A 12,347-nucleotide genomic window follows, 5' to 3' on the forward strand; every position below is an offset into this window, starting at 1 on the left:
GCACCATGAAATTTGTTGTGCAATTTCTCCCACGCTGATACCCCATATGTGGAGGCAAACCACTGTTTGGGCGCACGGCAAGGTTTGAAAGGGAAGGAGCGCCATTTTAGTTTTTGAATGTAAAATTTGTTTGAATAATTAGCGGACGCCATGTTGCATTTGGGGAGCCCCTGATGTGCCTAAACAGTGGAAACCCCCCACAAGTGCCACCATTTTGGGAACTAGACCCCTTAGGGAACTTATCTAGATGTGTGGTGAGCACCTTGCACCCCCAGCAGCTTCACAGAAGTTTATAATATTGAGCCGTAAAAATAAAATTTTCACATTTTTCCCACAAAAAATGTTTTTCATTCCCTAATTTTGCATTATCATAAGGGTAATAGGAAAAATTGCACCATGAAATTTGTTGTGCAATTTCTCCTGAGTACGCCGATACCCCATATGTGGGGGAAAACCACTGCTTTGGTGTACGGCAGGGTTCGGAAGAGAAAGGAGCGCTATGTTGGCTGGGATAGGCTGCAGACACCATGTCACATTTGAAGAGTCGCTGACATGCCGAAACAGCAGAAACCCCCACAAGTGACCCCATTTTGTAAACTACACCTCTCAAGGAATTCATCTAATTTTTAAATTTATACCATTGGGCAGTGAAAAAAGCATAATTATATTTTACCACAAAAAAATGTTTTACCCTCAGATTTTACATTTTCACACAGAGCAATGGGTAAAAATGGTGCCGAAATTTGTCACACAATTTCTTCTAAAAGTGGCAATACCCCATATGTGGCTGTATCGTACCACTCAGCCATACGGCGAGATCTGGGGGGGGACGGAGTGCTATTTGACAATTGGAGAACAAATTATTGTAGAATAGGCATTTGGATTTGGGAGCACAAAATTTTCTGAATTTCTTTTGGGGGGCAAGGGCCATTTCGCTTTTCCAGAGCCTTTCTGCTACCAGTAACTTGGAAGTCCCTTATATTTTTAACAGATGACAGACCTGAGTGGGGACTAGCTTTTTTTGGGGACTGAGTTGAAGCTTTTATTGGGAACATTTTACGTAACATTTATCCGGCGCTCTAGGCTGAGCACTTACATCGGGGTTTCCATCTAAATTTCCAAGTGATGTAATTCAGATGAAACCCCTGCGGGATCCATTCACTGTAATGAGGCAGCAGAGTTACTCTGGACTCCGTCTGGCCTCTGTTTAGCGGTGTCCTTTTTTTCAGAAGTGCACAAAACTGTGGCCAACCGCACTTTTATGCACGCCTAAAACAAATGACACCGTGGGATCCCAGGCTAGACGGCATCCACAGTGGCCTATATCTGCCTCATTACAGGCAATCTTCTGTCATGGGTTCCGGCTGAATCATGTATTTCAGAGCTTTACACGGAAACTCTGGTGTAAGCGCTCAGCGCAGAGCGCAGGATAAATGTGGGCAGAGCCTTACTGCGATCTTTGGGAGACATAATAAACAAATCAGTAGCAGGTGAAGAATTGGTTTTATTTATTTTTTATGCCATTCCTAGTGTGATATAACTGATTAGATTACTTTATTCTTCGGGTCGGTGCGATTACAGAGATACCAGATTTATATCGGGTTCACCATATTTTGAGAGCTATAATTTTTTCATATTTCGGCCGACAGAGTCATGTGATGGCTTGTTTTTTGCAGGACGAGTTGACATTTTTATTGGTACCATTTTTGGGTACGTGACATTTTTTGATCGCTTTCTATTCCGTTTTTTGGGAGGTAAAATTAACAAAAACCAACAATTCAGGAATTGGTTTTTGAGGTTTTTTTTATGACGTTCTGCGTGTGGTAAAAGTGATCAGGCAGCGTTATTCTTCGGGTCAGTACATTTACAGCGATACTACACTTACTGTATTTTTTTTAATGTTTTGGCGCTTTTACACAATAAAACAATTTTATAGAAAAAAATATTTTTTTTGCATTGCTTTATTCTGAGCGCTATAACTTTTTTATTTTTCGGCTGATGGAGCTGTATGGCGGCTTTTTTTTGCGGAACAAGATGACGTTTTCAGCGGTACCATTTTTATTTCTATTTTGCTTTTTGATCGCATTTTTTTCCACTTTTTGTTTGGCGATATGATGAAAAAGCATATTTTTTGCTCCGTTTTTTATTTATTTTTATTACGGTGTGCACAGAAGGAGTTAATTAGTGTGACAGTTTTATAGCTCGGGTTGTTTCGGACGCGGCGATACCAAATATGTGTACTTTTTTGGGTTTTGTAAAAATATACGGATTTATTGGTTTAATATTTTATTTATATATTTTTATTTATTTTGTGATTTTTTTTTTTAACAGTTTAAAAACTTTTTTTTTTACATTTTTACTTAGTCCCTGTATGGTACATTAATTTTTATTTTTCTGATCACTGATCTCATGTAATGTAATACATTACATGAGATCTTCGCTGTTTCACAGTCAGAGTCTCCTGCCAGGCTTCAGCTGCAGGCTGAGCCAGGCAGGACACCATATATGGCAGATCTGGAGGCGGTCATGTGACCTCCAGCTGCCATAGCAACCCCAGGTCCTGGAAGGTATCAGGGGTCGTCGGAGAGGTAAGTAAGACGACCCCCTCTCCTCTGTCTATCTTCTATATGCCGCGATCACTATAGATAGCGGCATATAGAACATAGCAAAGGGTTAACATCACTGGGACCTGATCCAATCAGGTCCCGATGATGTCCCCTGTCAGAGCTAACGCTCTGCACCGAAATCGCAGCGCTTGCAGGACCCTGGGGGTCCTGAGCGCTGCGAGACCACCCACCGTTTTTAAACGTCGGCGCTGCACAGAGCCCAGCAAGCGCCGACGTTTATCTACAGTGGGCGGTCGGGAACCGGTTAAGGTCAAAATTAGCTCCGTCACCAAGGGATTAAAATGGAAGTAACACACTGAAATTTATAAAGCACTCACCTCAGATTCCTCTGTGGATTCCTCATGAGACATCACATCCTATGGAGATAAAAGTGAAAAAAGTACTTTAGTAGAAGACCAGCAAATTATTTTGTTTTATTGTAATAAATCCCAAAGCACGTAACCCTTTCTGGTTTTCAACAAAAGACATTTTTTCTCCATTTGTAACAATAATACTAATCATAAATTAATTTATCCTCTCTAAAAAAAATTTCCACTTAAAAATGTGAAAGTAACCTTTAGAATATCTTAAGAAAGCAGTCAAAAGTTTGGACACACCTGTTGATGCAATGGTTTTCCTTGATCTTAATGAAATGTGCACATTATAGATTCAGTTAAGGCACCACATTCATGAAGGACAAACACATGGCGTATAGTATCAAAAGTGTCAAATTTTGACTCGTCAAAGCACAGTATAGATTTCAACTAATCTAATTTACAGTCATTGTGTTGCTTGGTCCAAACAAGTCTCCGCGTTGTGACAAAGTCACTGGTAGTGTGTCGGAAGGGAGATATGTTTCACTGGGGCAGTTAGCCTCAGTGATGTGGAACATGCAAGTTTCTCCTGCGCATTAAGTGCAGAGAGGGTTAACAGCTCAGGTTTCCAAAGGCATGTTTTTAGTGGATAACAAAGTCCAGGGCGGGACGTCATCCACCATATCGCCAATCCAGGGAGTGGTCTGGGCTTTAAGTAGCCAGCTTTTACACTCAGGTGTGTTCAGTATCTGGGGAACAGTGTGTGCCTAATCCTGAGTGGCCAGACCTTGGCCAATGTACAGACTGTGCTGCAATTTTGTATTTTGTTTTGGCACTTTAGCTGAACGGGCTGTATTTTTTCTTTTTGGATTCCAGGGTAGTTTATGATGCTGAAATAACCCAAAATTTAAAGAGTCAGTGTCCTGTGTCTACCTCCACATACAGCCGAGCTTGTCGCTTTACTACATAGTTTACAGTCCTCAGTAGCGGCTTCTTTACAGCAATTTGAACATAAAGGCTTGTTCTTGCAGTCTCCTCTGACCAACTGTTCTTGAGATGTGTCTGCTACTTACTGTCTGTGTATCATTTATGAGGGCTGTTATCTGAGATGCTGTCAGTTTGTGGTTTCTGAGGCTGGTAACTCTGATGAACAGCTGCAACAGAGGTAATTCTTGGTCTTCCTTTCCTGGGGCAGTCCTCATGAGGGTCACTTTCATTATAGCAACAGATGATTTTCAAGATTGCACTTGAGGATACCTGTAAGGTTTTAGAAATTTACTGACCTTCATGTATTAAAGAGGTTGTCCACTACTATTAACATTGCCCCCATGGATTTAAATTGTGGCAACGAGTCTTTTTGTAAATATCTTGCGTGTTCTTTATTGCCTGTGAGTGGCGCTATTGCTGGCCGCTCACCAGGCATCACGTGACCCCCATCTTCAGCCGGCTCTAACATCTTCTGATGTCACGTCAAGCTCCGGCTGAAGCTATAGCGTCGCTAGCGATAGAGCCGCTCACAGGCAATAAAGAACAAGCAAGTTAAATTACAAAAAGACTTGTTGACACAATTTAAATCTCTGGGGGCAATGTTAATTGTTGTAGACAACCTCTTTAAAGTAATGATGGAGTATTGAGTGGTTCTTGGCATATTCTGGCTTAGAATAGTTGTGGAATAAGGTTAAGCGCTGTATGGACACAAATGGTGGTCACAAATGGTGGTCACAAACACTTTCTGAAGGCAGGAAATTCCACAAATGAGCTCATGGAGAAGCATGACTGTTCATTGGAAGCAGTTTCACACGGCTATCTGATGAAGCTATCTGAGAGAATTCCAAGAATGTGTAAAGCGGGGTTCTTTGAAAAATCTAAGGGTGAACATATCGTGCTTTGTTTCACATCTTTTACTTGTATTAATTTGTGGTTTTACTGCCCTCAATCTGAATCTGCAATGTGCACATTCCAATAATAAGGAAAACCATTGCAGGAGCAGGTGTATCCAAACTTTTGACCAGTAATGTATGGCATTGGGTAAGCCATTTATGATCCACTGCATACTTGGGATTCAGTTGACTGCTATCAGGCCTCAAGCTTGGGCGGAAATGACTCTTTCAAATGGACAATGACCCGAAGCATACTGCCAAAATGGTAAAGTGGCTTAAGGATAACAAAGTCAATGTTTTGGAATTGTCATCACAAAGCCCTGATCTCAATTCTATTGAAAATTTATGGGCAAAGCTGAAAAGGCAGGTGCGAGCAAGGCGACCTACAAACCTGGATCAGTTACACCAGTTTTGTCAGGAGGAATGGGCCCAAATTCCGACCAACTATTGTGAGAAGCTTGTGGAAGGATATCCCAAATGTCTGACCCAAGTCATTCAGTTTAAGGGCAATGGTACTAAATACTGATGAAATGTATGTAAACTTTTGACCTTGCATTAAGTAATAAAAATGCCTTAAAACATTCTCTCTCTCTCTCTCATTATTCTGGCATTTGGCAAATATTAAAAATTATGGTAATCCTAATTGACCTAAAAAGGGAAAGGTTTATTCTGATTTCATGTCAGATATTGAGAAAAACATGTATATGTGTCTTGTTATATAGTGTATGTAAACTTCTGGTTTCAAGTGTAAAAAGTACAGTATCTGCGCTTTATTATTTCAAATCTATTGAATCAGGCAGAAATGATTAATATTCACAAATAGAAAGTTATAAACGACAGTCCTGCACAATAATGACTGTCTGGGTAATATAAATGCCACATAATCTGCTTTACTTGGGGAACTGGAATATACAATAACAACACTAACAGGTGGTTTCCTTTTTTTAAGCTTTCAAGTTAGCATTATTGTAATAAACCCAGCATAAATGTTTGTTCCATAAACCCAGACACCAGACCTCAAACAACAGATTTACCTCTGGACAATAAAGGTTACTACACAAAAGTTATAGGAAGTGTTTTGCACACAATGGCTGACACATTTTCTGAAATAATAAAACTATACGAGGAAAGTGACCAGTAATTCTTCATGAATCCATTGAAAGAAAATTTGCTGACGTGGAGCCTTCTTCAGGAGGTCAGCAAAATGAAGATTTACTTAAGCTATTTATAGTGATCAAGAGCAATAAAATGTTACACCGAGATGCTGACAGAGAGTGTAAGCAGTTCTTGACCTACCTATTGAGAAACAAAGACTATGAATGTGCCGTGATGAAGAAAAAGGAGGCTAGCTACTGACCTAGACACTAACATATACAATACCGAGGTTTGCTACCAACAAACCCAACTATATCCAGCATAGAAAACATACAAATCCGATTCAATGCAAAGAAAATGTGAATAGGTAGGTAGTTCCTCTCCACTGTCACCAAGGTTATATCTATAAAATAAAGGCTGTGTGTGTGTGTGTGTGTGTGTATTATATATATGCATACATACACAAGGACTCACACACAATACTGCGCAATAGCTTTAAGCCAGTGTGGAAAAGATGCTGCGGAGTAAGAATGCTTTAAGAAACAGAAGTGTTAATAGTATATTTTTATTAATAAACAAAATGCAGAGTGAATGACAAAAATGGTCGTTAACGGGACACCTTCTCGAGGCACCTGAAACCGCCACCATATATTTATTGCTACTTTTATACCCTTCCTATCACACCCATTTTATTGTCTTATTGATTTCTTCATATGCCTAAAATTTATTTCATAACTGCGGTGGCGATATGCTACGTAATGGGTGACCATTTGTGGGAGCGTTTCTTTCTCCAGACTAATCATCCCAATAATCATGTTATCACACCGCTGGAGGGAGGGGGGACCATCCATTACCCCCGGCTCTACAAATCACGCAGCAGGCTGTGTCCTACGTCACCACAGCCCTCAGGATGCACAGTGTAGGAGCCGGGGGAAATGTGTCAGAATAAGACCAAGAAGAGTCCTGAGAGACCAGTGGGGACTGGATAGATGTTGGATCAAAAGCAAAAATGGCTAGTATCAACTTTATTAGATATATATATACATATCTCTATCTACATCTCTGAGCCCTTTTAAATTTATTTTTTATCCACTGGACAATTCCTTGAAGTACAGTATTAACAGACACTGTTGTCCCCATATAAAAAGACTGTGCAGTCAAACCAGTGAAAGATTGTCATCTGTCCTATTTAGGGTTGTACCAAAACAGACATTAAAATAACTTACACAGTCAAGTTGCAGCAGACACCTGTATTATCTTCAATAACATATGGGTCCAGCATAACCATAAAATTTCAACTTTATTATAGATCAAGCTATTAAAAATTGATACACAGAGTGATTGATGTAAAAGAAATACCACCATGAGACGCGTTTCAAACAAAAAACTAGTGTAGTCCAAAACGCGTCACATGGTGGCATTCCTTTATATCAACCAACGGCTGTGTTTGCCAATTTTTAATAGATTGACCAATAATAAAATTTGGATTTTACGAGTGTGCTGGACTGCTAGCCCATGTGTCCAAAGCCACGGAGGAGCCCGTGCACGCCAAACATTAGCAAGCTCTGGTGGAAGCTGGGTGAGCACTTAAGTGAAGTTGTTAATGTAAACGTCGCTCTGAATAAAGAATTTTTCAGTAGCACAAACGCCATGTCTGTTTCTTGTTTTCTTACAACACACAATAGGCCATTGTGAAACAGAACTAATAGGGGAAGAAAGCCAATAATCAGGCCAGAAATATATGGGTCACTAGAGACTTCTCTTCAAAGTAACCACATAAAAAATAAGTTTCTTCTGCAGTTTTCTCAACTTCCAAAACCTATTAATGTATGGTAAATTTTAAGATGCTCGTTAAAAGGATAAGGGAAGGTGGGTGGCTGGCTTTCAGTGTATTGCAAACTCAGATTATAAGGCTATTCAGGATCTTTAAATAGAGAAATATGTCAGATAAAGTGCATTAGCGAAAAAATGCATTTGATGGGTACTTGTCCTATTAGATAATGTGGTCCATTACATTTAAAAGCTATGATGTTGCTGAATAAAAGTGCATGATGCACTAACAAAAAAGCCAGGCGAGTGAAGAGCACACCAAAATGTGCAATATTGCAACGTTAACAATTCCACAGGGAAAGCAGATATTCCCCCTGAAGAAAGGATACCTTAATCTTCACTGCATTAAGCTTTCGCCGTTTCCATTTGAAGGGAAAAAAAATGTTTATTCCAATGTCTAACGCAAGCAGGATATTCATGTAGCACAGATCAAACACAGCACAGCAAACTGAGAACAGCCCGGAACATTTGAGACCGGTAGACAGAGTAATGCTATGTTTCTGACAATAACGAGAGGTCAGTGGAGCCAAGTAGGCCATCAGACCCATACAAGGAATGAAATCGCGCACAAATGTATTCATTCTCAATGCTTCACATTCACCGATGGTAGGAAAACAAAAGCTGAATGGTTAGGTCAATGGCTGTCACATGTTATGTACAAAATGGAACACTTTAAAAAGATATATGTGAATGACATTACATTGATCTTGAGACTTTACCACGTTTCATTAAAATAAAGTACCTGACCCTAAATCTATTGAAAAGTAACCACCATAATCAGTGATAATAACTACTTTAAAAAGAGGTCCTTTGAAACGCAGCGTGGCACAATATGCTTACTACAAAGAACTAGGATAAAATAGTATGGATCTGCCCCTATTGTTACAAATGATAAAATAGAAAAGTTTCCTGATTTTAAATAAAATGTGAGACAACTTAACTTAATTAAATTAAAAAAAAAATTGTGAGAAAATAAATCCATCCTTAAGCAGTATGACTGGTTACTCCACCATTAAAAGGAATCTGTCAGCAGGATTTCACACTCCAACAGTTTTATATGCGCACATAGCTCTTTCAAAGACAAGTCCAGCAATACCTTTACATGGCAAGTCTGTTCTTCCATTACTGAGAAATTAGTGTTAGAACTGATATGCAAATGAGGCAGAAGAGCTACTGTAGATCTGATGCCGGTCATTCCAGGTCTATCCTGCTCTATCCCCCAGCCAATGCAGTCTCCTTCTCCAGCTTAACTGATGACTCCTTCACCTGAAGTCATACAGAATAGAGGTTTCCCCCCGAAGAAGCCCACACGAAACTCGCGTTGGGGCTGCTATTGTGCGTGGGTCCACACGGGTGACTCATGGGTAAGCTGCCTTCTCTTTTGATTTCATTCACTATTGTGCCTCTGCTATACAGCCTAGATATAGTTGTCACTACTGTTTTGTGCACTATGTGGAATAATGTTCACAGTATGTGCAGGATGATTGTCTAGTTTGGGTACCTGCATATGTTCGTACTCCTGTGGCATTTTTTTCAATATTTTTTCTGTAGCTATCCCCATACCTGTATGTGGTCTGTGGACCCTGTGCTCTCTTTTTGTTTTAATTTTATATTATTCCCACTTGTCTATATTTATTGTTGTAATAAAACTTAATGATTTTGATTTAAAATTTTGGATTATCACTCTATCACTCATTGTCTCTCATTAGAATAAGTTTCAGTCCAGCAACAAGAGGAGACGGCACTGGGAATGGAATAGAGCTGGAGTGACAGAGGCTTCAGACCTACAAAATCTCTTCAGCCTCATATGCTTATCAATTCAAATGCATATTTCGGAGGAATGGACTGGCCATGTTAAGGTATTGCTGGACTTGACTTTGCAGTAAATATAATTAACACTTTACTTGCCAACCTGGGATTTCTGACGGGTGACATTTCTTTAATTCGTGATGACATATGTTTGGTAGAATTTTCAAGGTAAACTATAGAATCAGAGCGTTGGCGGATGAGGTAAACTCAGCCCTGCAGAAGGAAATGATCTAAACAAGTCCAGATCAATAATTACCTAGGAAATGTAGACCACAAAAGCTTTATGCATAACAAAAAGAGCAGGTACTCAACCGCCCCGGGGGGTTTAGTGTGGGCTCGCCACAGCTTCTCCAGTTTCAGTGTTTTCACTCAGTGATAGGCTGCAACAGTAATGTTAGCTCTTGATGTGATGTCACCGCTGCAGCCAATCACTGGGCTCAGTGGTTTGAGCTAATTGTTGAGCTCAGTGATTATCTGCAATGGCGAAGCATGCTGACAACAAGACGTCACTGATACAGCCAAGACACTGAGCCTGAAGAAGAGGCAGACAGACCGCGCTAAACCCGGAGAGGGCAAGTACCTGCTCACTTTGTTATCTTACATACTGTATATAAAAGCATTTGGGGTCCACTTTTCTTAAACAGGAAAAACCCCTTTACAGTGAATCTATCAGCAGAATTCACTCCCTCAAATTGTACATATGGGCATGTGGCTCTCAAAGTTAAGGTCTTCCATAGCTTCACTGATGTAATCTTTTGCTTACAGGTTGAAAAAAAAAAAAAAAAATCACACGAGGCTTTAGTGCTCTGGGTGTGTAAAAGCACTTCCCAAGCCTCTGCCTGTGTAGTCAATAAAGTGAACTGTCAGTCAAGCAGAGAATTGTGGGGCAGGGAGGGGGTTGGAGCCAGGGAGGTAGAGGTTTGGGAAGTTTTAGACTGTGTAGAACACTGTATGTCTGTACTAGGGTCACCGTGTGTGCAGGGGGCTCAGAATGCTGGCTATGTACATAGCTGGTTTCTGTATCTAACAGCAGCGAGCAGAGCTGAGATGCCATCGCTGCTGTTAACCACTTAGAAGCCACTGTCAATCTCTGACAGTGGCACTTAAATGGAGCAGCAGCCAACGTACAAGCTCACCAGCTCCCATCAACCCCTTGTGGCGCGATCATGAGGTCCTGCTGAGGTCCACCGTTACTGCCAACTTCATGGGAAACCTCTACAATATATGTGACACCCCAGGGGTCTGGTTGCCACAGTGATAGAGATGTTATGTCTGAGAGCAGGTGGGAGGTCCTTTGGTCAGGGATCCTGTGCATGCCACACCTCCTGCCCAGTCTTGGGAGGGGAAGAACTTCCCCTATATAAACCCGGGGCTGAAGCAGGGTTAGGAGTCAAGGAGAGTAGAGACAAGAGACAGTCATAGGAAGAAACAGCTGGAGCTCAGTGGGAGCAATACTACTACGAGACAGGGGCTGGCAGCTGCAGAGCTCGCCCTGACTGAGAAGCTTTCTTACCGGACCCGGCGTCCGAGGCTGTGGGGACTAACTCTTACCCAGCAGCAGAAGCTGACCGGCAGGGGATTTCAGGTCCTCAGGCCCAGAAACCCGAAGGCACGGTCACACGTGTGGGACCAGCACCGCCATCGTGGAGCGGAAGCCAATAGAAGGCCCCGAGTCACCGGCCATACGGGTGAGCACCACACGGTACACTCAGGGACGTGGGCTACTTATATCCGCTTCTAGCAAGGTAGCCAGAAGAGTACAGTCAGTTTGGGAGGCCTACAACTCCGCCTGGCCAGGGGAGATCCCATCTGCTCAAGGACTGACCAGGCCCCGTTCGCTAGCAAGTACTCCGGGAGGGTCTATCGTTACCAGTAAAGACCCTGAATTACACCGCACCGTCTCTGAGTGGTTCCTGCTACCCCCATCTTCCACGTCGGCTGCCCTGAGGCCATACCCCTCCCGTTGGGGGTTATACTATCACGCTGCACAATTCTACACCGGCCTCAGCGGTCTGCCCTGCAGCGGCAGCTCCATAGCTGCAAATCAACGGGTGGCGTAGTCGACACTCAAATAACATCTATCAAGACTGCCACACACTGAGTCTGACCCCCTGGGCACGGACCGGGTCCCCGCCACTCGGAGACTACAACCCTCATCTGATCCGGTTCCGGGTAAGCCCCCGTGCGCGAGACGCTACGCGACACAGCAGGCCCAGGGGCGCGTCAACTTTGGCGTAGTCGGCAGGATCACGTGCCCGCAACCACCGGGTACTGCGTGCCTGAAAAGCAAAGACTGTTCAAACTTACCAGTGGTGAGGTTTCCCGCCATCCGGCGCCATCTTCTGCCTTCTTCCCGCCATCCGCGAAGTTTTCCCGCCATCCGGCGCCATCTTCGGCCTTCTTCCCGCCATCCGTGGAGTTTTCCCGCCATTGGACGCCATCTTGAGGACGCCGCGCGGGAAGAAGAGGGGCGTGGACTTCGAAAGCGCGCGAGAACTGAAGCCCCGCCTCACGTCCGGACGTTGCGTAAGGTCCTGGAAGGAGCCCAGCAGACGCCGACGTCACTGGAGCGCGACGGAAGGTCCTCAACCCTGACGATCTACTGCGGAGCCGCGGCCTACGGAACAGGATCATCGCAAGGTAGGCCACGGTCCACTAGGGGGGAGGAAGATGTCGGATACGGAGGAGAGCTTCACTGCCTCAACCCCCGCCAGCGCCACCGCTGCTGCATTTATGCCCTTCACCATGCCCTATATCCCGGGAGCAGCTTGGCTACCCCAGTACTCAGGGGAGTCACATACCCTGCATGACTT

At 42.9% G+C, this 12,347-nt stretch overlaps 1 protein-coding gene across 1 annotated transcript in view; it reads right to left on the reverse strand.

The window, feature by feature from the left end:
* VPS41 (VPS41 subunit of HOPS complex) overlaps nucleotides 1-12,347 on the reverse strand; it is a 308,457-nt gene that overhangs the window by 285,814 nt on the left and 10,296 nt on the right. The window contains exon 2 of the mRNA XM_073678260.1: nucleotides 2,945-2,983. Coding sequence (XP_073534361.1) covers nucleotides 2,945-2,983 — 39 coding nt within the window. The remainder of the gene's footprint in view (nucleotides 1-2,944; nucleotides 2,984-12,347) is intronic.

This window comes from Phyllobates terribilis, unplaced genomic scaffold, assembly GCF_046119375.1.
Source record: "Phyllobates terribilis strain yellow unplaced genomic scaffold, ASM4611937v1 Scaffold_4__5_contigs__length_816908805, whole genome shotgun sequence".
Classification (NCBI taxonomy): Eukaryota; Metazoa; Chordata; class Amphibia; order Anura; family Dendrobatidae; genus Phyllobates; species Phyllobates terribilis.